The 27,111-nt window shown below is 44.6% G+C and overlaps 1 protein-coding gene across 2 annotated transcripts in view; it reads right to left on the bottom strand.

Annotated features, from left to right (window-relative positions):
• Window positions 1-256: 256 nt before the first annotated feature.
• The window catches only part of ORMDL1 (ORMDL sphingolipid biosynthesis regulator 1), a 77,792-nt gene continuing 50,937 nt past the window's right edge, over window positions 257-27,111 (bottom strand). For both annotated transcript variants that reach the window (XM_069733865.1, XM_069733864.1), the window contains exon 4: window positions 257-6,667. In XM_069733865.1, coding sequence (XP_069589966.1) covers window positions 6,532-6,667 — 136 coding nt within the window. In that variant the 3' untranslated portion in view covers window positions 257-6,531. The remainder of the gene's footprint in view (window positions 6,668-27,111) is intronic.

Below are 27,111 nucleotides of genomic sequence, written 5' to 3'. Positions count from 1 at the left end.
TCAGACCTATTCACTTGAAAGGGTATCTTTGGTCCACAAATCTGACCAAATCAGGACATCTTTTACTTTTTCATTTTATGAAAACCATTGATCTGCAAAAATGAATAAAAACATATCGCCATGTTAATAGACAATGTGACATCAATAAAATAATCGGACGTGTGAATGGAGCCTTAGGCTGCAAATGAAAAGATGTCAGGTTTTCAATAGAGTCAATGACAAATACTGCAGATTGTAAGAAAACATAACATTAGCCTTCAAGTTGAATATTTTATTTGGTAAACTGAAAGGCAACGGAGAGAATGACTATATATAAAACTATCTGCTTAAAACAGTAATAATTAAAACATGATTTATGTCTACAAGTTGTGCAAATACAGTTTTCAAACAACTTCATTCTAGAAAAGGATATGTTAGAGGTTTCTCTAGAATTCTAAAAAAAATAAAAGGTTCATTCGTAAACAAAACAGGTCCAGAAGAATAGAAGGAGATCAACAATGCCTTCATGGCACAGATGATCCTCTTCGCTAATTAAGCCTTCTTTAAGGGCGATGGCAGACTCGGTGGCTTGCTGCACCAGTCCGACACTTTGCCAACGTGATGCTCAGTGACTACATCATTTGGTTAAAAAATTGTGCAGCCAATGTGCATCATGGTGGGAAGAGTTTCAGAGGCTTACAGCAGGTAATCTAACCCCCCTAATCTACCCAACCTTCAGCGTAAACTGTAAGGTCACATCAACATTTTAATTTTTAAACCCATCAAAATTAAAACGTGTCAGCAGCTGAAAAACGTCATCTTACGAGGCATTTCTATTGCTACAGCTGGTCATAAACTGCAGCAATGTGCAGGCAATTCAAAGACAACCTACCCTACAATCCGGTTACAAGAGATGTCTACATAAGCTTTCAATGGATGAGTACAGTTAAACTATTTTATTCTAAGTGACCAAATTACGACGTTATGGAATAAGACACAGATTGTCTGTACCGGCTTGTAGAGCGTACTCTTCGTTTTTATTGTGCTAATGTGTCCCGGTGTAAATCTACCCAAAACATTAATTGCCTGCGAAATGCAAGTTACAGCAACATAATTGCCAGGTCTAAACAGTATAACGAAGGACAGATAACTTGGTCATGTTTTATATAGACCTTGCGTTAACTAGTACCGTGTGTATGCAATAAAACTGTTGGCTTGATGGTATTTCCTATAAAGATGTTCGGGTATTATAACACAAGCAGCCATAGCTTTAAGTCAAGTTCTCACATGCATTTGTGTTGCCCACTCTATTGACAGCATGAAGCAGAGACTGGCTTACACTGAAAACCTTCAGCATTTTAGAGAAAAATATGGTTGAAAACAAGGGTACTCGTCACAGAGGCACGAGACCCTGCAAGGTTCTTCTCTCCGCTTGCTCAGCCTGACCAACAGCGGGCAGGGAGATGATTGCCGGGACAGCGTAAACGTATTCTAATGCAGGAGCTGATCTCCGATTTATGCTGCCCGTGGTTAGTGCAGCGTGAATCATCACAGGTTATCGAACTTATCACCACACTTTTTTCTACTGCAAATGGGGAAATTTGAAAGTAGCACACAGACCCAAATGTCAACAGCTGAAAATTGTGGCTATCCTTCCTACAATGAGAAACCAATATAAACCTACATACACACAGCTGGTAAACTAAGTATAGAACACGTCACCAATTTTCTGAGGAAATATATTTCTAAAAGATGCTATTGACATGAAATTCTCACTAGATATTGGTAACAACCCATCCAGCCCACACAGGCAAAGAAATCAAACCATGGATGTTTACTAAATTACACAGGGAAAAAGTACTGAACACAAAGAAAGAGGGGTGCAAAAAGCCATGGAAAGTCATGACACAGCTGAAATCTATGAGTAATTAAAAACGCAAACATGCCATTTAGAGAAAAATAATATCACCTGGTTCAACGGATGGCTTATAAGATGTCTTATCACGGTGCCACACAAGAAACATTTCATGATGATAGGTAAAATCAGTGAGCTGTCTCAAGAGCTTTACAACCTTATTGTTTCAGAACATACTGATACCATTGCTTACAGAAGAATTTCTAAACTACAGAAGCTTCAACTAAGAACTGTTGGAGCCATAGTCCAGAAGCGAAAGATCATTTCACCATAAACTGGCCAAGAAAAGGTGCGCAGCCCAACATTTTTAAGACAGAGGAGTGAAAAGAATTATCAGAAGGGTTGTCCATAAGCCAAGAACAACCTGTGGAGAGAGTCAGATAGACCTGGAATCAGCAGATACAATTGTTTCAAAGAAAACTAAGTAATGCACTCAACCTCTATGGCCTGTTTGCACGCTCATTCTGTCAGACTCCATTGCTGAAAAAAGCGTGTTTAAAGTTTGCTCAACAACATTTAGACAAGTATGTGAAATACTGGGAAAATATAGTTTGTCAGATGAGCCCAAAATTGAACTATTTGGATGCTGTAATACACACCATATTTGGACAAATGTACAGAAACATTCTTGATAAAAATCTGCCATCTACCAGGATGAAGATGAAATGAGGGTGGACATTTCAGCAAGACAATGATCCCAAACATAATTTCATAGAAGAACCATACTTCAGGATTTGAAGACAGTTTGTGTGTAAGAATGGGCAAAATCACACTTGAGCAATGCATGTAACTAGTTTCTCCATACACGAGGAGGAGTCTTGGAGCTGTCATCACCAACAAAGGCTTTTGTACAAAAAAGAAATTTCAGTTTAATACTTTTATACTTTTTCCTGGTGTCAGTTTTCAGTATTACACATACGGTAACTCAATTTATTGACACCTATTGTTTGATTAACTTGCTTTTGTGGAGCGGCAGAAGTGGTGGCTGTCACATCATACCTTCTCCCGGCGCGGTCTCTGCACAGGTGTGGAGCGCATATTCATTACATTAACACTAGAAGTCCTAGAGAGGGGTCATTTAACATTTCTACCTTTGGAACTCGAAATTTCTGGGACTTCTAGTGTTAATGAGCAGTACCATGTGAGCGCTGAACACAGGAACAAGCTGCCGATGCGCGCCGGAGATGATCGGAGAAGCAGGGACGTGCAGAGACCGTGTCAGGAGGGGGCGAGTATGACGGGGGAGGGTGAGCCATGCGATATTCATCTGTCCCCGTTCCACTGCCGGGCTGTCTTCTGCGTCCTCTGGCTGTGACGATCAGGCAGAGAGCGCGATGACGTGTTTAGTGCGTGCCGTCTGCCTGAACAGTCACAGCAAGAGGACCCGGAAGACACAGTGGTGCACAGCGGTGGAACGGGGCAGGTGAATGTCGCAAGTGCCATCGGACTGAGCCAGCGGCGACACCGGCATCTGGCCCCCATAGTGCGCCGGTGTCACCACCTGCTCAGGACACAGGCACCTGGCGCCCAGCGACGAGAGGTGAGTATCATTTTGTTTAATCGCAGCAGCATATATTCTATGGAGCATCTTATGGGGCCATTAACCTTTATGGAGCAGCATATGGGGCATATTATTCTATGGAGCATCTTATGGGGCCATCAACCTTTTATGGAGCATTATATGGGGCATATTATTCTATGGAGCATCTTATGGGGCCATTATTAACATTTGTGCAGCATTATATGAGGCATATTTTTTGTATGGAGCATCTTATGGGGCCCATCATGAACTTTATGGAGCATTATATGGGGTGTATTTTGTATTGAGCATCTTATGGGGCTCCTGATTCAATATGGATATTCAAAAACATTTAATCTACTGATGTCACAATTAATTTTACTTTTATTAGTATCTATTTTTATTTTTTAAATTTACAAGTAGCTGCTGCATTTCCCACCCTGGGCTTATACTTGAGTCATTAAGTTTTCCCAATTTTTTTTTGTGGCAAAATTAGGGGTTTCTGCTTATACTCGAGTACATATACATACACACCTATACCCTCGATTTATTTAAATCAAGACAAAGAGCATATTAAGAAAAAATCTTTAAGTAACATATGCTTTGCTTTATGGCTAAAAACCATCTTTAGATTAATCCATCCAATATTAGTAATACCAGTATAAAATATCCATTCATTTTAACCTGCAGCATGCACGTCCAGGAACCCACCACAGCCGACGCTCATTTCACAATAAAATACTTCGTCAACCGTTTTGAATATTTTTCTTGTTACATTATATTGATAGATTGGCCGATTCTGAATGCGGCAATAGAAAACGTGTATATTTGATTTTTTTTATGGTTTTATTTTGAATGGGGTGAAAGTGGGGTGATTTGATCTTTTATATTTTTAAAAAAAGTTTTTTTATACTTTTTTTTTCATCCTTTAATAGTCTCCATGGGAGACTAGAAGCTGCAGTACTTTCATCTCCTCTGCTACATACAGGCGATGATCAGATCGTCTATGTAGCAGAAATGCTCACTTGCTATGAGCGCTGACCACCGGGCGGCGCTAAGAGCAATTCGGCAATGACAACCATAGAGGTCTGCTGGAGATGGGATTTACAACGTGCTTCTGGTAAGCGCGACATAAATGCTGCTGTCAGAAATTGACAGCAGTATTTAACTAGTTAACAGCCGTGAGTGGATCACGGTTCCTCCCACAGCTGTTGTGAGCATATGTCAGTTGTATATATCAGCTGACATGTGCCCGGAAAGGTGCAGGCTCCGGGGATGAGGGAGTCCTATACCGTCGTACTATTACCCCCGATGTCGGAAAGGGGTTAAGGGGTACTCCATATAGCTGTATACTAGTGATGAGTGAATGCGGATAATGTGTTATCCGAGCATGCTCGGGTGTTCGGGAGTATCTTCAGCGTGCTCGGATAATATGTTCTAGCCCCTGCGACTGTATGATGAGCAATTCCCGCATGTGTTGCAGGCATCTAACAGACTCAAATCATGTAGCCGCACGGACTCGGACACATTATTCAAGAACACTGAAGATACTCGGATAACACCTTATCAGAGCATGTTTGCTCATCACTACTATATACATGTTGTGCTACATGGTCTACTACAATGATGTATAGGGATAGATTACCTCCTACCGCGATGGAGAGGTATATTAACAGCTCCCTTTACTATCAGTACCACACCTCTTGGATCACATTCATAAACATGTTAATGCGTACTATGTATATATATTTTCATATGTTATATTAATCTAGGGATTGGTCCTTGTAAACCAGTTTTATGTCTTTTTTTATTTGACATACTTGCATAGTGTCTATCGGTAATTTATGATACCATTTTCCAGGTATACCCACCCCTTTTTCCTATTTTTTACCTTTAAATATATGTATATGTACTTTTTTTACATTAATAATGATGTTCTTTTTAGCTATAAGGAAAAGCCTCTTTTCTTAGAGACTTGTATACATGAAGATACATAAAATATGTATATCACTCACACACTTCACTCCAGTTGGGAGAAAATCCGTCAGATGTTTTTCAATCAGTCTAATTTGTGACTGTCAGGAGTTATTTCTCTCATGATATACTAGTAAATAACTGATGCAATCCCATAGCATTGTTCATGCAGTACGCCTCGGAGTTGGGGTAGTACATGAAAAATGCAAGTAACGCTTACTTGTTTTTTTTTCTTAAAGGCAAGCTGACAAGATGGGAGACGACTACTTATTGCTACTCTTGATCAGGTTATTTTTTACAAATGCATCATGAATCAGACTCGTTTTGTACCGATTGCATTTCATCCTAATGATCACATCTTGTGGAACACTGGCTAGTAACATTATTGATTCAAAGCCAGTAGTGACACTATAAAATATTAAATAAAATAACACCGCACTTCCACATTCTTCATATAACAAGATACTATTGAAATTATGCCACTCGTTGTAGAACTATTCAATGCACTGTATGTGGATTCACAAATACAGAAAAATTAGCAAGCAAACTTACATTAAATTAAATTATAGTAGCACATAATCAAATACTCTGAAAACTGCAGAATGTCCTACAATGATTATGTATGCCAGCAGATGACTACAGAGGATACATGACAGCTGAAAGTATCAGCCACCAGGTAAAATAAAAACAAACAAAACCCCCCTCTAGTGCATATCGTTCCCAACACAGCATGCAGCCGACCACTATGTCAGCGAGTGAATGCTGTCGCTGGTTGCAAAATGGATCACGATACGTGTTCATTTATTATCATATGGCGCATGGTTTGTTCTTAACCATTGGCGTTTGCCGGATAATCATCCATTCTCAGGGTGCGATTACTTTCCACCTTTCTTGTCAGTCTTGTTTGTGCATTTCCAAACTTCGGGTCATAGCTGGGCCAGCCCAGCATGTAAAGGTTAATCTTTACGGAAGCCCGCCGGCGCTCACAGGATTCTGGGAGACGCTCCTTCTTTACCACAAGAAGAGTCAGAATTGTACTGTATAAATTGTAAAAATGGCTTCGCTGGCTATTCTTTCTTCCACCAGAAAGAGCCACAGCCAAGGATTTGTGCGCTCAAAATGACAGATTGTGCCGGGTTCCTGTTCAGTATTTATTGATGCCGAAGATCCGGACTCCATGCAGCTGCGGTAACTTGGGAATCAGGACACTGAGAAGGGACGCAGTATTGATGAAGAAATGTGTGGGATCATACTTTGTATAGAAACTCGTTAGGAAGTACCTGCAGTAAGAAAGAAGAAAAAAAATAGAAATTTAACAGGAAAACCTCGACATGGATAGCATAGATACTAGACTAGATTAATAGCCACTGGGGGGCCAAACGTCACAGACTGTACGGGCACCAGCGTAAAGGGAACTGATCTGGGTACAGTCACTAAAATGTTACCAAATGAGGGCTAACACCGACACCCCCGCTAAAAGGGGTGAACTGGGCCTTATTCTGATTTTAAGAGGTAGAGTGAACAGATGGATGAGTACAAGAATTACATTTATTTTATTTTTTTAAGCTTGAAGTATAAGTACTAAGATGGCTTTATTCCTCTAGTCAGTGCAATTATAGCAATACCACATTTTCTTTTATATTATGCTACATTTACAAATTATTTTTTTGCAATATTTTAACAGTCATAACTTTATTTTTCAAGCCAAAAGAACGGTACGAGTGCTTGTTTTTATGTAGGACAAGGTGATATTTTTGAACTTTTTACTTATCCCATTTTTTTGCATTTCAGTAAGAAGATCAAGCTACATGCTTGAAGATTTTATTTTTTTTTTAAGGTGTTCGCTATAAGGCTACGTTCACATTAGCGTTTTGCGTCGGGCGACGCAGCGGCGACGCATGCGTCATGCGCCCCTATATTTAACATGGGGGACGCATGGACATGCGTTGTGCAACGCATGCGTTTTTTTTGCCGCAAGCATCGGGGGCAGAAAACGCAACAAGTTGCATTTTTCTTGCGTCCAATTTTCGGCAAAAAAGGACGCATGCGTCGCAAAACGCAGCGTTTTTGCGTGCGTTTTTATTTGCGTTGTGTCACCGACGCAGCGGCGCACAACGCAAATGTGAACATAGCCTAAGCGATAGATCTTTTCCTCTCCCCTCTGTACCAGTTTGTCATTGTAAATTTGTTTACTGTAAACGATATCTATAACTCTGTACGTCACCCCTTCTCATGTACAGCACCATGGAATTAATGGTGCTATATAAATAAATAATAAGAAGAATTTTGTTAAAGTTTTATAGTTCGGATTGTTACAGTTACGATTATGTTCACATGTGTACTTTTTTGTTTTTACATAAATGCTGTAATAACATCGACAAAACATTGTGATATACCGTATATACTCGAGCATAAGCCGAGATTTTCAGCCCAAATTTTTGGGCTGAAAGTGCCCCTCTCGGCTTATACTCGAGTCAAGGTGGGTGGCAGGGTCGGCGGGTGAGGGGGAGAGGGCGCTGAGGTATACTTACCTAGTCCCAGCGATCCTGGCCCTGTCCCTGCCGTCCCACGGTCTTCGGTGCTGCAGTTCTTCCCCTCTTCAGCGGTCACGTGGGACCGCTCATTAGAAAAATGAATAGGCGGCTCCACCTCCCATAGGGGTGGAGCCGCATATTCATTTCTATAATCAGCGGTGCCGGTGACCGCTGATAGAGAAAGAGGCTGCGGCACCGAAGACCAGCTGTGACAGGCAGAGGGAGCGTCAGGATCGCTGGGACCAGGTAAGTATTTTATATTCACCTGTCCGCGTTCCAGCCGCCGGGCGTCGCTCCATCTTCCCGGCGTCTGCGCTCTGACTGTTCAGGTCAGAGGGCGCGATGACGCATATAGTGTGCGCGGCGCCCTCTGCCTGATCAGTCAGAGCAGAGACGCCGGGAAGATGGAGGCGCCGGGACCGGACACTGGGAGCTGCAAGCAAGAGAGGTGAGTATGTGTTTTTTTTTTTTATTGCAGCAGCAGCGGCGGCACAGATTTATGTGGAGCATCTATGGGACAAAATGAACGGTGCAGAGCATATATGGGGCACAGATATGGGGCAATGAACGGTGCAGAGCATATATGGGGCAAAGATATGGGGCAATAATGAACGGTGCAGAGCATATATGGGGCACAGATATGGGGCAATAATGAACGGTGCAGAGCATATATGGGGCAATAATGAACGGTGCAGAGCATATATGGGACACAGATATGGGGCAATAATGAACGGTGCAGAGCATATATGGGGCACAGATATGGGGCAATAATGAACGGTGCAGAGCATATATGGGGCACAGATATGGGGCAATAATGAACGGTGCAGAGCATATATGGGGCACAGATATGGGGCAATAATGAACGGTGCAGAGCATATATGGGGCACAGATATGGGGCAATAATGAACGGTGCAGAGCATATATGGGACACATATGGGGCAATAATGAACGGTGCAGAGCATATATGGGGCACAGATATGGGGCAATAATGAACGGTGCAGAGCATATATGGGGCACAGATATGGGGCAATAATGAACGGTGCAGAGCATATATGGGGCACAGCTATGGGACAAAATGAACGGTGCAGAGCACTATATGGGGCACAGCTATGGGACAAAATGAACGGTGCAGAGCACTATATGGCACAGCTATGGGGAAATAATGATCTATTTTTATTTTTGAAATTCACCGGTAAATGCTGCATTTCCACCCTAGGCTTATACTCGAGTCAATAAGTTTTCCCAGTTTTTTGTGGCAAAATTAGGGGGGTCGGCTTATACTCGGGTCGGCTTTTACTCGAGTATATACGGTATGTATATACGGTATATATATATATATATATATATATATATATATATATATATATATATATATATATATATATAATATATCTACTATATAATTGTCTAAGGGTCACTTCCGTCTGTCTGCCTTTCTGTCACAGATATTCATTGGTCACGGCCTCTGTCTGTCATGGAAATCCAAGTCGCTGATTGGTCGCGGCAAAACAGCCACGACCAATCAGCGTCGGGCACAGTCCGGCGGAAAAATGGCCGCTTCTTCCTCCCTGCAGTCAGTGCCCGGCGCCCGAATACTCCCCTCCAGTCACCGCTCACATAGGGTTAATGCCGGCGGTAACGGACCGCGTTATGCCGCGGATAACGCACTCCGTTACCGCTGCTATTAACTCGGTGTGTCCCCAACTTTTTACTATTGATGCTGCTTATGCGGCATCAATAGTAAAAAGATCTAATGTTAAAAATAATTTAAAAAAAAAAACAAAAAAACCTGCTATTCTCACCCTCCGTAGTCCAACGATGCGCTCGCGCCTGCCACCAGCTTCAGTTCCCAGAGATGCATTGCGAAATTACCCAGAAGACTTAGTGGTCTCATGAGACCGCTAAGTCATCTGCATAATTTCGCAATGCATCATGGGAACGGAAGATGGCGGCAGCCGCGCGCGCATATCGCTGGAGCTTCGCTGGATCCCAGGGGGTGTGTATATAACTATTTTTTATTTATTTATTTTTTAACAGGGATATGGTGCCCACACTGCTGTATACTACGTGGGCTGTGTTAGATACCGTTTGGCTGCTATATACTACATGGCCAGTGTTATACACTATGTGGGCTGTGTTCTATACTGCGTGGGCTGCATTATGTACTACATGGCTGCTATATACTACATGGGCAGTGTTATGTACTGCGTGGGCTGTGCTATATATTACGTGGCCAGTGTTATATACTGCGTGGGCTGTGTTATATACTGTTTGGGCTGTGTTATATACTGTTTGGCCACATATATTGCATGGCCTGTATTTACGCATCGGTTATTCTACAATATGTATATATCAGCCACATAGTATATAACACAGGCCACGTAGTATTTGTCTGCTATATACTACGTGGCTCCTATATCCTACGTGGCCTGTGCTATATACTATGTGGCTGCTATATGCATACATATTCTAGAACACCCGATGCGTTAGAATCGGGCCACCATCTAATTTTATTATATATATATATATATATATATATATATATATATATATATATATATATATATATATATCTCTATCTCACTGGTCTCCTGTACTGCAGCACATGTGAAACAGTACACTGCAGTGTAGGAGAGCTGTTAACTTTTACACTGACAATTGCACTGTCCTCCTTGCGTCAGGACCTAACAGGACACCGTAACTGTTGGACCTTGAGGCAATTACGTGACCTCATGGTTGCCAGGGAACCTTTCAGGACCCCTCAATTATGGGATAATGTGGTTAGCCATGTAGATGCCGATATTGCTACTGACAGCAGCATCTAGGAGTTTTAAAGGCCACAATAAGTGACAATACAAATCGTGACACACCTGAGAGCCGGCTCAGATCTTCTTAGTGACATCACTGTGAATATCAGAGCCAGAAAAGAAGGCTAATGCAGCCTGATTCCATGTAATTGGTACCGAGCGGGGATCACGGTGATTGGTTGGTCAGTTAGTCCAGGCGGCTAGCTGCGTGTCTCTGGTGTCCGGTACAGCAGTTTGCATTAAACTGCCTGTCACGATCCATGTTTGGATCTGTGGCAGATCTGGTTTCCTTCATATTAAAACCTTTTTTCCTTTCAGGTCATCAGGGGTTAATGCAGTTTTTCCCCGGTGGCCGCTGGTGTAATTGCATTGCAGCTTGCTCTGCTGTTGTGGGTGGTGACCACTCCCACCTTCCTTTAAAAGGTCACCTGGTGCATCAGCTGACTGTTGGTTATACAGGTCCTTTGGATACCAACCTTGCTGGAATAGGAGCTTGCTGACTGCTGTTGTTCTACAGCTGAATACTTATTCCTGGTGCCTTACTCTGCTGTGCGGTGCATTGCAGCAGAGAAAGCTAAGTGTGGTGTTATTGTTTCTTTGTCCCTTTGTTGTTTGTAACTTTCCCAGTGTTGTATTAGTGCAGCGGTGGGACCAGTGCTCTCACCTGCCAGTTCCCTACATAGGGATTAGAGCAGGGCAAGTGAGGGACTAGGTATCCTGGTCGGCGACGGGTTGAAAGAACCCGTATAGGGATGGTAGCAAGATCAGGGCACAGCCTCAGGTGAGTGCAGGAGGTGCCCATTCCCCGTTCCCTACCAACAGGGCCCACCGTTGTTAAAGTGTTCCCGGTGTACCCTTGTGTGTTTCGTCGTTTTGTGACCGACCACTTGCCAGGTCGTGTCGCACCAGGACAGTCACATCGTGACATTATAACCAACCCATTTTTTTTCTGGTGAGCTATGGCTCAAATGCAGGCCTTTGCCCAACTGCTTCAGACCCTCACTGACAAGTTTAAGGTGCTGCGTGGTGAGGTGGTGCAGCAGCTGCAGCAGTTGGTGGGGTTTTGGGCTTCGGCCCAGGTTCATGCTCAAACAGAGCCCAAGATATCTCTTCCTGACAGGTTCTCTGATGGGAGAGATACATTTTTGGTTTTTCAGGAAGCCTGTAAGCTATACTTTAGGCTCCGCCCTCGTTCATCAGGGAGTGAGGAACAGCGTGTGGGGATTATACTCTCCCTTCTTGAGGGTGATCCTCAATCCTGGGCTCTCCCTGCTGGCCGGTTCTCCATCTTTACGGTCGGTGGATGAGTTTTTTGCGGCTTTGGCGCTTGTGTATGGGGATCCTGATGGCGTCTCCCTGGCAGAATTGCGACTGCATAAAATCAAGCAGGGGGCTCGGCCGGCTGAGGAGTACTGCTCGGAGTTCAGGAGGTGGGCCACTGACACACAGTGGAATGACCCTGCCCTTAGGAGCCATTTTAGGCAGGGTCTGTCTTCAAGGTTGCAGGATACTCTTGTGCAGTATGTCGCCCCCAGGTCGTTGGAGGCCACCATGCCCCTTGCCATCCGGGTAGAGACGCTTGAGGGAGAGACATACACCTAATGTGCCTCCGGTAGTCCTTGCTAGGGAGGGGGACACACCTGAGCAGGTGGATGAACCCATGCAAGTGGGAGGAGTTGTTTCCCAAATGGGGTTGCCTGCGGTTCACCGTAGTGTGGGGGCATGTTTTTACTGTGGGCAGACTGGTCATTTTATCGGTGTCTGCCCAGCTCGCGCCAAAATACCTGTACCACCTAAGAAGCCGCGTCCCCCTGGTTGTGTGAGGGAGGCGACCAGGGAGTGTATATTTCCTCCATATCTTCTCCTCAGTGTAACCTGTCAGCTGAAGTAGTGGTTGGCGGGGTAACTGAGTGTATGGCGGGGTAACTGAGTGTATACCGGTGCTTGTGGAGCAGGTGTCAATCTGGTGGATGCTCATTTTGTCCAGACCCATGGCCTGAGGTGTAGAACACTAACTAAACCCCTTAGTGTCCAGGCCATTGACTCCGTACCACTCAGCCAGGGGTGGGTGACCCAAGTCGTGGATGATATACACCTGCGTATAGGGACTCGTCAGGAGTTCCTGTCGTGGTACGTCTTGGGGGGGAATGCCAACACCCATCGTTTTATGACTCACTTGGTTGAAAAAAAACAACCCGGTCATAGATTGGCGGTCAAGGGAAGTGGTCAGCTGGGATAAGTCGTATGAGGGCTGCTGCCCAGGGGCAACTGTCTCTGCCGTCCTTCTACAACCTACCCCTTCCTCTCCAGTGGGGCAGCAGAGATGCTGCCAGAGAGTAGGGGCAAGACTCTACCCTCACTACATACTAACCCGGTGTGTCAGAGACCTCTTAGGAGGAGGGGTCCGAGGAGGGTGGTGGATCCCTCTGAGCATAATGGGGGTGTGAGTTTGGTGACACAGGGGGATGCCTCTGTTGTCAAGTCCTTTAACCCCTTACCGGCATCGGACGTACTATACCGTCCGATGCCGGCTCCCCTGCTTTGATGCAGGGCTCCGCGGTGAGCCCGCACCAAAGCCGGGACATGTCAGCTGTTTTGAACAGCTGACATGTGCCCGTAATAGGTGCGGGCAGAATCGCGATCTGCCCGCACCTATTAACTAGTTAAATGCCGCTGTCAAACGCAGACAGCGGCATTTAACTACCGCTTCCGGCCGGGCGGCCGGAAATGACGTCATCGCCGACCCCCGTCACATGATCGGGGGTCGGCGATGCGTCTGGATGGTAACCATAGAGGTCCTAGAGACCTCTATGGTTACTGATCGCCCGTCGCTGTGAGCGCCACCCTGTGGTCGGCGCTCACAGCACACGTGCAAGTCTGCTACATAGCAGCGATCAGCAGATCGCTGCTATGTAGCAGAGGCGATCGTGCTGTGCCTGCTTCTAGCCTCCCATGGAGGCTATTGAAGCATGGCAAAAGTTAAAAAAAAAAGTTTAAAAAAATGTGAAAAAAATAAAAAAAACGTAAAAGTTTAAATCACCCCCCTTTCGCCCCAATCAAAATAAATCAATAAAAAAAATATCAAATCTACGCATATTTGGTATCGCCGCGCTCAGAATCGCCCGATCTATCAATTAAAAAAAAGTATTAACCTGATCGCTAAACAGCGTAGCGGGAAAAAAATTCGAAACGCCAGAATTACGTTTTTTTGGTCGCCGCGACATTGCATTAAAATGCAATAACGGGCGATCAAAAGAACGTATCTGCACCGAAATGCTATCATTAAAAACGTCATCTCGGCATGCAAAAAATAAGCCCTCAACCGACCCCAGATCATGAAAAATGGAGACGCTACGAGTATCGGAAAATGGCGCAATTTATTTATTTATTTATTTATTTTTAGCAAAGTTTGGAATTTTTTTTCACCACTTAGATACAAAATAACCTAGTCATGTTTGGTGTCTATGAACTCGTACTGACCTGGAGAATCATAATGGCAGGTCATTTTTAGCATTTAGTGAACCTAGCAAAAAAGCCAAACAAAAAACAAGTGTGTGATTGCACTTTTTTTGCAATTTCACCGCACTTGGAATTTTTTTCCCGTTTTCTAGTACACGACATGCTAAAACCAATGATGTCGTTCAAAAGTACAACTCGTCCCGCAAAAAATAAGCCCTCACATGGCCAAATTGACAGAAAAATAAAAAAGTTATGGCTCTGGGAAGGAGGGGAGCGAAAAATGAACACGGAAAAACGAAAAATCCCCCGGTCATGAAGGGGTTAAGAATTCACCATCTTGTGGCAGACGCATGCATGAAAACGTTCAGGTCCGAACCTGTGTGTAAATGAGTATGTATGGGTTTCCACCAAAGTCATCAGGTGGCAGTGTGCAACGGGGTCCTGGAGTTCCAGGGTGATTGGGCCATATCGGGTATCAGCCATTCTCAGCCCAGGGACTTATCAGTTGGAGTTACCCCCAGTTATGCATGTACACAACTCATTCCCCAGGTCGGCCCTCTGGAGGTTTGTGGCGCCTCCGGAGTCTTCGTTGGTGGCATTTTTCATCAGGCCACGTTTGCCATAAACCTGAGAGCCAGGTGACTGCCGAGGTGAACTTTGGTGGATCAAGGCATCCTCACCATAGGTTGTTATGTGGTGAGGTCCGGTGTTGAGTGTCCAGAGGCCGCTCATTAAAAGGGGGGTACTTTCACGATCCATGTTTGGATCTGTGGCAGATCTGGTTTCCTTCAGATTAAAACCTTTTTTCCTTTCAGGTCATCGGGGGTGCTACTTTCACACTAGCGTCGGAATCTCACCGTCGCAATGCGTCGGGGAGAGATTCCGACGCTAGCGTTTAACGCACTGCACAACGGAGGCAGCGGATGCATTTCTCCGGCGCATCCGCTGCCCCATTGTAAGGTGCGGGGAGGTGGGGGCGGAGTTCCGGCCGCGCATGCGCGGTCGGAAAAAGCGGTCCGTCAGGAGCAAAAAACGTTACATGTAGCGTTTTTTGCTCCCGACGGTCCGCCAAAGCACGACGCATCCGTCGCATAACGGATGCGACGTGTGGCAATCCGTCGCAATGCGTCGTCAATACAAGTCTATGGGGAAAAAACGCATCCTGCAAGCACTTTTGCAGGATGCGTTTTTTCTGCAAAACGACGCATTGTGACGGATTGCAGTTAACGCTAGTGTGAAAGTAGCCTTAATGCAGTTTTTCCCCGGTGGCCGCTGGTGTAATTGCATTGCAGCTTGTTCTGCTGATGTGGGTGGTGACCACTCCCACCTTCCTTTAAAAGGTCACCTGGTGCATCAGCTGACTGTTGGTTATACAGGTCCTTTGGATACCAACCTTGCTGGAATAGGAGCTTGCTGAGTGCTGTTCTACAGCTGAATACTTATTCCTGGTGCCTTACTCTGCTGTGCGGTGCATTGCAGCAGAGAAAGCTAAGTGTGGTGTTATTGTTTCTTTGTCCCTTTGTTGTTTGTAACTTTCCCAGTGTTGTATTAATGCAGTCGTGGGACCAGTGCTCGCACCTGCCAGCTCCCTACATAGGGATTAGAGCAGGGCAAGTGAGGGACTAGGTATCCTGGTCGGCGACGGGTTGAAAGAACCCGTATAGGGACGGTAGCAAGATCAGGGCACAGCCTCAGGTGAGTGCAGGAGGTGCCCATTCACCGTTCCCTACAGACAGAGCCCACCGTTGTTAAAGTGTCTCCGGTGTACCCTTGTGTGTTTCGCCGTTTTGTAACCAACCACTTGCCAGGTCGTGTCACACCAGGACAGTCACATCGTGAAACTGCCACTGTGCGTTTTCATGCGGGGATCATTTAAAGCAATCACAATCATGTATGTGATTTTGCATTAAGGAGTTAAAAAGAACATGGAGTTTTGGAAATGATAACATGGCTCACAGAGAGCCCTGATCACAGTATCGAATAAGTGTGGGATTACGTAAAGGAAAAAAAAAAAAAAAGGATGTGTACAAGCCTACATCCACAGAAGATCTGTCGTTAGTAGAGATGGGCGAACTCGAACAGTAAAGTTCGGGGTCCATACCGAACACCTACTATTCGGGCATGTCCACAGAAAACGGACTTCTCCAGGAAGTCCGTGTTACTGTTTGGGTTCGGCTGCCCAAACACCGGGTGTTTGTCGGGCTGTCATTTGCTTGGCAGCATGGCAAACATCGCTTCTCATCGGCGGTGAAATCATCCCCGCCGGTCAGAGAGCCGCGGTTTCCACGCTCTCAAATGACAGCGAGCGCGCTCAGCTGTGATTGGAGGTATATAGTTTAACTCCAGTCACTTGTTTCAGCTGTGGGTCACCATCCAACACCCACTGCCACTAATAACAGCGAGAACAGGAGCGGCTAAAGGGTGTATTCATTAGCCGCTCCTGCGCTGTAAATAAATAATAATAAAACAAACGCCGTGGGTTCCCCTGTTTTGATTAACAGCCAGGCAAAACTCACAGCTGGTGGCTGAAACCCTCTGCTGTCAGCTTCAAAAAGGCTGGTTATCAAGAGTAGAGGGGTCCCCATGCCATTTTTTTTTAAATATTTATTTACAGCGCAGGAGTGGCTAATGAATACACCCTTCAGCCGCTCCTGTTCTCGCTGTTATTAGAGGATTAGTAATGGATAGGTGTCTTATAGACGCCTTTCCATTACTAAGCCGTGGGCTTGATGTCACCTGACAATACAAAGGTGACATCAACCCCACAAATATGAACCCCACTTGCCACCGCTACAGGGCAAGTGGGAAGAGTCTAGCAAAGCGCCAGAATTGGATCATTTAATAGATGTGCCTTTTCTGGGCAGTTGCAGGCTGCTATTTTTAGGCTGGAGGGGGGGCCAATACCCATGGCCCCTTACCAGCCTGAGAATAAAAGCCCCCAGCTGTCTGCTTTAGTAAGGCTGGTTGTCAAAAATGAGGGGGACCCCACAAAGCTTTTTTTTTAAATTATTTAAATAATTAAAAAAACACAGCATGGGGACCCCTCTATTCTTGATAACCATCTTTGTTGAAGCTGAAGCTACTGAAGCTGACAGCTAAGGGTTGCAGCCCAAAGGAGTGAGTTTTGTCTGGCGGGCTATCATGTATTTTTTTTAAATTATTTATTTACAGCGCAGGAGCGGCTGTTGAATACACCCATCCTCCATTCCTGCTCTCATTGTTATTAGCGTAAGCAGATGTCGGATGATGCAATCAGTAGTCCCATCCGCTGACACCAGTGACTGGAGGTAAACTTTATACCTCCGATTACAACTGAGCGCTCACGCTATCTTTTGACAGTGTGGGAATCGCGGGTCTCTGACCGGCGGGGATGATTTCTCCGCTTATCAGAAGCGTTGTTGGCCGCACTGTCATGCATATGACATCGCGGCAAAAACTGGATGTTTGGGCCCCCATTCAAGTGAAAGGGGTCTGCGTACTGTTCTGGTACCCGAACAGCTTGTAACTGTTCGGCCGAACCCGATGGACCCAAACATCGAGAGGTCCGCCCATCTCTAGTGGTTAGTTCTTCAAGATGTTTTGAACAACCTTCCTACTGAGTGCAACTGTATGCAAGTGTACCTAGACGAATTGATGCTTTGATGCAATTTTGAAGGAAAAAGGGTGGACAGAAAATATTGATTTGATTTAAATTAATTTTTTGTTTATTCACTTTGCATTTTGTTAACCCCTTACGACCTTAGATATACCCAGTACATCATCGTTGATAAGTGCTCCCTGGGCTATGATGTACTGGTATGTAATGACAATTTTGTGCTCACAGCAGCTGTGTGCGCGATCTCCACCGGGTGTTCAGCTGACATCAAAGCTAACACCCGACTCTCACTGAAAGGAATGGAGCCAGCATTGCTCCAGGCAGTTAAACCCCATAAATTATGTGACTGATAACGATCAAAGCATTTAGAAGGCAGCAGAGGGAGGGAGCGAGCCTCATCTGCCCTCCAATTGGTGCCCCTGCAACAACATAGCAGGGGCCCGATCATTGCCATGGAGACCCAATGTCGTCAAATCCAGGTCAACAGGCTACGGCAAGCTCTTTAGACCGTGCGCAGAGCACGGTCTAATGCTAAGTTCACATTAGCGTTGCGCCGCTGTTGCGTCGGCGACGCAGCGGCGACGCGCCCCTATGTTTAACATAGGGGACGCGTGCGTCTTTTTGGTTGCGTTTTTCGCCACGTGCGTCGTTTCCGACGCTGGCGTCGGACGCACGAAAACGCTACAAGTTGCATTTTCTGTGCGTCCGATTTTGGTCAAAAACGACGCACGCGTCGCAAAACGCGCGCGTTTGCGCGCGTTTTTCGATGCGTCGCGCGTTGCGTCGCCGACGCAGGGCGGCGCAACGCTAGTGTGAACGTACCCTAAGGGGCTTGTGTCAGAGTAGAACAGACAGTTATAAGTCATTGCAATGCTCTAAATTAATTTTTTAAATATATATATATATATTATATATATATATATATATATATATATATATATATATATATATATATATATATATATATATATATATATATATAATATATATGTAATATATCAATGTATACCTCCTAACAACAAATCAAAAAGACATATAAATAAAAATGGTATCTCTGAAAATGTCATTTTGTCCAGCAAAAAACAAGCCGCCTTACAGCTCCATCAGCAAAAAAATAAAGTTATAGCTCTCGGAATAAAGCGGTGCAAAATTTATTATTTTTCTATAAAAGTGTATATTGTGTAAAAGCGCCAAAACATAAAAAAACATATACCCGAGTATAAGCCGACCCCCCTAATTTTGCCACAAAAAACTGGGAAAACTTATTGACTCGAGTATAAGCCTGGAGTAGGAAATGCAGCAGCTACCGGTGAATTTCAAAAATAAAAATAGATGCTCCATACCGTTCATTATTGCCCCATAGATGCTCCACATAAAGCTGTGCCATAAAGAATGCTCTGCACCGTTCATTATGGCTCCATAGATGCTCCATATAAAACTGTGCCATATAGAATGCTCTGCACCGTTTATATGGAGCATCTAGGGGCCATAATGAAGCTGTGCCATATATAATGCTCTGCTCCGTTCATTATTGCCCCTTAGATGCTCCACATAAAGCTGTGCCATATATAATTCTCTGCACCGTTCAGTATGGCCCCATAGATGCTCCTTATAAAGCTGTGCCATATATATTGCTCTGCACCATTGATTATAGCCCCATAGATGCTCCATATAAAGCTGTGCCATATATATTGCTCTGCACCGTTCATTATGGCCCCATAGATGCTCCATATAAAGCTGTGCCATATTTGCTCTGCACCGTTCATTATGGCCCCATAGATGCTCCTTATAAAGCTGTGCCATATAGAATGCTGCTGCTGCAATTAAAAAAAAAAAAAAAAAATCACATACTCACCTCTCTTCGCTCAGGACGCCGGCGATTTCAAGATTTACCTACTCCTCGTGCGGCTCCGCCAAAGGACGCTGGAGACGGAGCGGCGCCGGAGCGAGGAGCAGGTAAATATCGCACAGCGCTCCCCTCCCCGTATACTTACCTGCTCCCGGCGCGGTCCCTGCAGTCCCTGCTTCTCCCGGCGCTGCATCTTCTTCCTGTATTGAGCGGTCACAGTTACCGCTCATTTTCAGTCATGAATATGTGGCTCCACCCCTATGGGAGGTGGAGCCGCATATTCATGACTGTAATGAGCGGTACAATGTGACCGCTCAATACAGGAAGAAGATGCAGCGGTGGAAGAAGCAGGGACCGCGCCGGAGCAGGTAAGTAAGTATAACTAGACAGCCCCCGCTCCCCCTCCCCTGCCGACCCCCGGGCATGACTCAAGTGTAAGCCGAGAGGGGGACTTTCAGCCCCAAAAAATGGGCTGAAAATCTCGGCTTATACTCGAGTATATACGGTAAATGTGTTGTCGCTGTAATCGTACTGACGCAAAGAATAAAGCTGCCCTATAAATTTTATCATACGCAAAACTGCATAAAAAAACGAATTTCTGAATTGCCGTTTTTTGTTACTTCTGCGTCAAAAAAAATCGGAATCGAATGGGATGAAAAAAAGTCTTGTGCCCGAAAATGGTACCAATAAAAATTTCAACTCATCCCATAAAAAAAAAAACAAGCCCTCACAAGAACTCAGTGGGCCAAAATGTGAAAAAATTATACCTCTCAAAATGTTGCGATGTAAAAAAGTTTTTACACTAAAGACTCTTAGGCTACGTTCACATTTGCGTTGTGCGGTGTTGCGTCGGCGACGCAACGCACAACGCAAACAAAAACGCATGCAAAACGCATTGTTTTGTGACGCATGTGTCCTTTTTTGGCATGATTTTGGACGCAAAAAAATGCAACTTGCTGCGTCCTCTGCGCCCTGACGCTTGCGCCAAAAAAGACGCATGCGTCACAAAACGCAAGACAACGCATGTCCATGCGCCCCCATGTTAAATATAGGGGTGCGTGACGCATGCGTCGCCGCGGCTGCGCCCGACGCATCCCCGCAAAACGCTAATGTGAACGTAGCCTTAGTGTGTGACAGCAGCCAAACATAAAAACCCAATATAAATCTGGTATTTATGTAATTACACAGACCCAATGGAATAAAGTCGCCTAATCACTAAGGCTACTCTCACACTTGCGTCGGTACGGGCCTGTCGCTATGCGTCGGGCCGACGCACGTTGTGAAAATGAACAACGGGGGCAGCGGATGCAGTTTTTCAACGCATCCGATGCCCCATTGTAATGTCCGGGGAGGAGGGGGCGGAGTTTCGGCCGTGCATGCGCGGTCGAAAATGGCGGACGCGATGCACAAAAAAACGTTACATGTAACTTTTTTTGTGCCGACAATCCGCCAAAACACGACATCCGTCGCACAACGAATGCGACGTGTGGCCATAACGTCGCAATGCGTCGCTAATGCAAGGCTATGGAGAAAAAACGCATCCTGCGGGCAACTTTCCCCCAAAACGATGCACAAGTGTGAAAGTAGCCTTATACCGCATTAGGAACGGTGTAAAAAATAAATAAAACCAATTCTTCACCTGCTGGTTTTTCATTCTGCCTCTCAAAGATCACAGTCAGGCTCGGCTCACATGTATCCTGCGCTGAGCGCTTACACCGGGGTTTCCTTGTAAATCTCTGAAATACAGTGGGTACGGAAAGTATTTAGACCCCTTAATTTTTTTACTTTGTTTCATTGCGGCTATTTCGTAAATTCAATGAAGTTCATTTTGTCTCATTAATGTGCACTCTGCACCCCATCTTGACTGAAAAACAGAAATGTAGAAATGTTTGCAAATTATTAAAAAAGAAAAACTGAAATATCACATGGTCATAAGTATTCAGACGCTTTGCTCAGTATTGAGCAGAAGCACCCTTTTGAGCTAGTACAGTCATGAGTCTTCTTGGGAATGATGCAACAAGTTTTTCACACCTGGATCTGGGGATCCTCTGCCATTCTTCCTTGCAGATCCTCTCCAGTTCCGTCAGGTTGGATGGTGAACGCTGGTGGACAGCCATTTTCAGGTCTCTCCAGAGATGCTCAATTGGGTTTAGGTCAGGGCTCTGGCTGGACCAGTCAAGAATGGTAACAGAGTTGTTCTGAAGCCATTCCTTTGTTATTTTAGCTGTGCAGTTAGGGTCATTGTCTTGTTGGAAGATGAACCTTCAGCCAAGGTCCAGAGCACTATGGAAGAGGTTTTCATCCAGGATATCTCTATCCTTGGCTGCATTCAGGTTTCCTTCAATGGCAACCAGTCGTTCTGTCCCTGCAGCTGAAAAATACCCCCATAGCATGATGCTGCCACTCTATGTGGGTTTTAATATGTCTTGCACTGAGGAGAGGCTTCCGTTGGGCCAATGCAGTAAGGCTAGGGTCACATTGCGTTAGCGCTAGCGCTAAACGGATTGCACTAACGCAATGTTTTTAAAGGGCCGCGTTTCGGGGTCGCGTTAACGTCCCCGCTCTCGCAGATCCCCGATCTGCGAGAGCGGGGAACGGACCTCGGGCGCGCCGCGGACGCTGCAAGCAGCGTCTGAGGCGCGCTACAAAAGACCGGCGCGTCGCTAGCGCGTGCCGAAAATGACACGCGCTAGCAATGCGCTGGTACATTGCGGGCAATGGGAGCGCTAACGGACCCGTTGCATGGCGTTAATTTCGCCGTGCAACGCTGTCCGTTAGCGCTCTGACCAAAACGCAATGTGACCCCAGCCTAAGAGTTGACTTTGTGGAACTTTCTCCCATTTCCCTACTGCATATCAGGAGCTCAGCCACAGTGATCTTGGGGTTCTTCTTTACCTCTCTCACCAAGGCTCTTCTCCCATTATTGCTCAGTTTGGCTGGATGGCCAGGTCTAGGAAGACTTCTGGTGGTCTTAAACTTCTTCCATTTAAGGATTATGGAGGCAACTGTGCTCTTAGGAACCTTGAGTACTGCAGAAATTATTTTGTAATCTTGGCCAGATCTGTGCCTTGCCATAATTCTGTCTCTGAGCTCCTTGGCCAGTTCCTTTGATCTCATGATTTCTCATTTGATCTGACATGCACTGTGAGCTGTGAGGTCTTATATAAACAGGCTTCCAAATCAAGCCCAAATCAAGTCCTATCAGTTTAATTAAACACAGCTGGACTGAAATGAAGGAGTAGAACCATCTCAAAGAGGATCACAAGGAAATGGACAGCATGTGACTTAAATATAAGTGTCTGAGCAAAGGGTCTGAACACTCATGACCATGTGATATTTCAGTTTTTCTTTTTTAATAAATATACAAAAATTTCAACATTTCTGGATTTTTTTCAGTCAAGATGGGGTGCAGAGTGTACATTAATGAGAAAAAATGAACTTTTTTGAATTTACCAAATGGCTGCAATGAAACAAAGAGTGAAAAATTTAAAGGGGTCTGAATACCTTCTGTACCCACTGTACGTGATTTAGAAGGAATCCTCAGTGGAAGATTCCTTTTAATGAGGCAGATGGAGGCACTGTGGATGCTGTCTGGCCTATGATCCGGCTGTCTCAGTCTTTTTAGGCATGCATAGAAGTGGGGTCCACCACAGTTTTGTGCACTTTTGAAAAGGGCAGCAATGCTAAACACAGACCAGATGGAGTCCAGAGTAACTCTGCTGCCTCATAGTGAGTGACTCCATCGGGGGTTTCATCTGTCACATCACTCGGAGATTTATATAGAAAATTCAAAGTAAATGCTCAGCGTAGAGGGCAGAATAAATGTGATCCAAAATGTTTTTGTAAAATCAGAAAAAAGCAAGTCTCCACTCAGGCCCATTATCTGTTAAAAGAAATATAGGGGGCTTCCACGTTTGTGAGTACAATGGCTCTGGAAAATTGAAATAGCTCCTTGCCCCCTAAAAGAAATTCTGAAAATTCTGCACTCCCAAATACAAAATGACCCCACCTTCCTTCTGAGCCATGGAGGATTCTGTTCTTCCAGCACTTGGGGCATTTGGAGTCCGCAAACTATTCTAGGAAAATCTGCGCTCCATCCATCCTGAGTCTCGCCATTTGGCTAAGCAGTACTGTACAGCCACATATGTGTGACAAATTTTGGTGTGATTTTTACCCACTTTTGTGAGAATGTAAAATCTTGGGTGAAACCAAATTTTGGGTGGTAAAAGTGTAATTATTTTTTCTTTACTGTCCAATGGTATAAAATTCTGGAACAAACCTGTGGTGTCAATATGATCACTGCACCTGCATCTTAATTGCTGTTCTGCCCCCTCAGCAGCTCTCCCATTGTGTCATGGCACCCGCAAACCATAACAGCAAAATTTGCACTTTACTATTGTGCTCCTTCTCTTCTGAGTTCTGCACTGTGCCTGAAAAGTATTTCCCGATTACACGTAGGGTATTGGCGTACTTAAGAGAAATGTTTAAAATAGACTATGGTCCAATTTTTCCTATTAGCCCTTAGAATAAATAAAAACTTGGGGCTAAAACAACATTTTAGTGTTAAAAAGTGTTATTTTTTTCCTTCACCACCCAATGTTATGAAATTATGTGGTGTCAAAAAGTTAAACGGTGTTCCTTCCCTACTGACTCCTGCTGTGCATCCAAACAGAAGCTTTTCTCCCACATATGGGATATTGGTGTGCTAAGGAAAAATTGCACAACAGATTTTGAGGTCCATTTTTTCCCGGTTACTATTGTGAAAATAAAAAAAAAATGTGTCTAAAGTAAAAATGTTTGTGAAATAAAGTTAAATATTCATTTTTTTTCCTTCCACATTGCTTCAGTTCCTGTGCAGCACCTGAAGGGTTACTAAACTTCTTGAATGTGGTTTTGGGCACCTTGAAGGGTGCAGTTTTTAGAATGGTGACTATATGGGATATTTTCGATTATATAGACCCCTCAAAGTCAATTCAAATGTGATGTGGTCCCTATAAAAATAGTTTTGGAAATTTTGTTAGAAAAATGAGAAATCGCTGGTCAACTTTTAACCCTTCTAACTTCCTAACAAAAAAAATAATGTCCAAAAAATTGTGCTGATGTAAAGTATATGTGAGAAATGTTATTTATTAACTATGTTGTGTGATAACTCTTTGGTGTAAGTGCAAAAAATTGAAAGTTTGAAAATTGCAAACTTCTGATTTTTTCACATATAACACACAAGTCATATTGAACACATTTTAAAATTTGACCACTATCATGAAGTACAATATGTAATGAGAAAATCTCAGAATCACTTGGATCGATTCAAGCTTTACAGAGTTATTACCTCAAAGTGACACTGGTCAGAATTGTACAATTTGGCCTGGTCAGAATTGTACAATTTGGCCTGGTCATAAAGGTGAAAACAGGTATGGGTATAAAGAGGATCATTGAAAAAAATAAAACTTTTAAAGGGAACCTGTCACCCCCAAAATGGAAAGTGAGCTAAGCCCACTGGCATTAGGGGCTTATCTACAGCATTCTGTAAGGCTGTAGATAAGCCCCCGATGTTTTCTGAAAGATAAGAAAAAGAGGTTAGATTATACTCACCCAGGGGTGGTCCCGCTGCGGTCCGGGTCCGATGGGCATTGTGATCCGATCCCTTCCATCTTCATAGGATGATGTCCTCTTCTTGTCTTCACGCTCCGGCGCAGGCGTACTTTGTCTGTCCTGTTGAGGGCAGAGCAAAGTACTGCAGTGCGCAGGCTCTGGGCCTCTCTGACCTTTCCCGGCGCCTGCACACTGCAGTACTTTGCTCTACCCTCAACAGGACAGACAAAGTACGCCGGAGCCGCGGCATGAAGACAAGAAGAGGACATGATCGTAAGAAGATGGGAGGCCCCGGACCGCGACGCCCACCGCAGCGGGACCGCCCCGGGTGAGTATAATCTAACCTCTTTTTCTCATCTTTCAGGTTACATCAGGGGCTTATCTACAGCATTACAGAATGTTGTAGATAAGCCCCTGATGCCGGTGGGCTTAGCTCAACTTCCATTTTGGGGGTGACAGGTTCCCTTTAACAAGTCTGTTTGTGAATGCATTCTTACTTTGCAGCATTTCTAAAACAAACCTTTTGTACAGTACTGTAGCCATATTACTATATTTTATGTAGAAAAATATTTAGAATTGAGAGTCCTCAGTGGTTGATACATTCTCATTTTCAATACAAAGCTTTTTTTCCCCCCTTCAAACATTCCCCTTCAATCCCACCCCCCCCCCCCAACCCCACCCAACAAAGCAGCTCACCTTGCTTAGCACTTCCATCATTAGACAAATATACTATCTAATCCCTCGGCCAATAATATAAGCCACATTTAACATTACCATTAATTAGGAACCTTAATTAACTCTCCCTCTATAATACCCCTATCCCATAGCAATCCACGGAGACCACATTTTATTGAACATTTCGATTTTCCCTCTTTTTTTTTTTATAAAACCCCTTTTCCAGTGTCAGGCCCTGCTTCACATACTGGAGGAACTCTCCTCTTGACGGCGGTTCTTCCCTAATCCAATTTCGAGCTATCACCTTCCTAGCCATGTATAACAATCTGGCTATAGCTATCTTCAGGTTGTTATCCACTCCAATCTCATCCACACATCCCAACAAGCAGACAACTGGATCCCTTGGCACCTTACATCCATACGCACCTTCCATACGACTCAAAACTACCACCCAAAAAGCAGCCAGTCTCGGACACGTCCACATCATATGGAGTATATCAGCATCTGCAGTTTTACACCTCGGGCATTCAGAATCATCACGCAAACCAGCCTTATATAGCACCATCGGTGACTTATAAACCCTGTGTATCACATAGAGCTGTGACAGTCTATACGGTTCGCTCAGTGACTATCGTGGGACCCATTCTAGCACCGACTCCCAAGTCTCATTCTCCATTGGACCCAGATCCCTTTCCCACTTAGCTCTCGCCATTATTGGAAACCCCAATAGGAAAGTGTGCAACAGATCTTTATACAAAGTAGATATGACTCCCCCAGTAGTCCCTTCATTACACACATACTCCAGTACTATATCCCTCTGAATTCCAATACCTCCGTTTCTACTCTGAGCTCCAAAAGCATGGCTCATCTGCAAATACTGATACTCCCCTGCAGTTCCAAGACCAAATTCCGCCTGTAATTGGCAAAATGATTTCAATTCACCTCGCTCAATTATTTGATACACGTACTGAATCCCTTTGACCTGCCATTCTGTCAGTACCCCCAGTGCCTCAAACTCCTGTAAGTTGCTGTTATGCCATAGCGGCGAGAATCTAGTCAAATCCGTGACCCCCCGTATATGTCTCAGCCTACCCCACAGCCTGCGTATCAACAACAGTCGGGTATAATTTCCCCAGAGCCCCCAGGGATCCATCCTCCAAACATTGTACCACTGGCCTTCTTTTTGTCACCACTTCCATCAGCCGCTGTACCG

Source organism: Ranitomeya imitator, chromosome 7 (genome assembly GCF_032444005.1).
Source record: "Ranitomeya imitator isolate aRanImi1 chromosome 7, aRanImi1.pri, whole genome shotgun sequence".
Taxonomy (NCBI): domain Eukaryota; kingdom Metazoa; phylum Chordata; class Amphibia; order Anura; family Dendrobatidae; genus Ranitomeya; species Ranitomeya imitator.
Note: the sequence above shows the minus strand (reverse complement) of the source record. Positions and strands in the feature narration are given on the sequence as shown.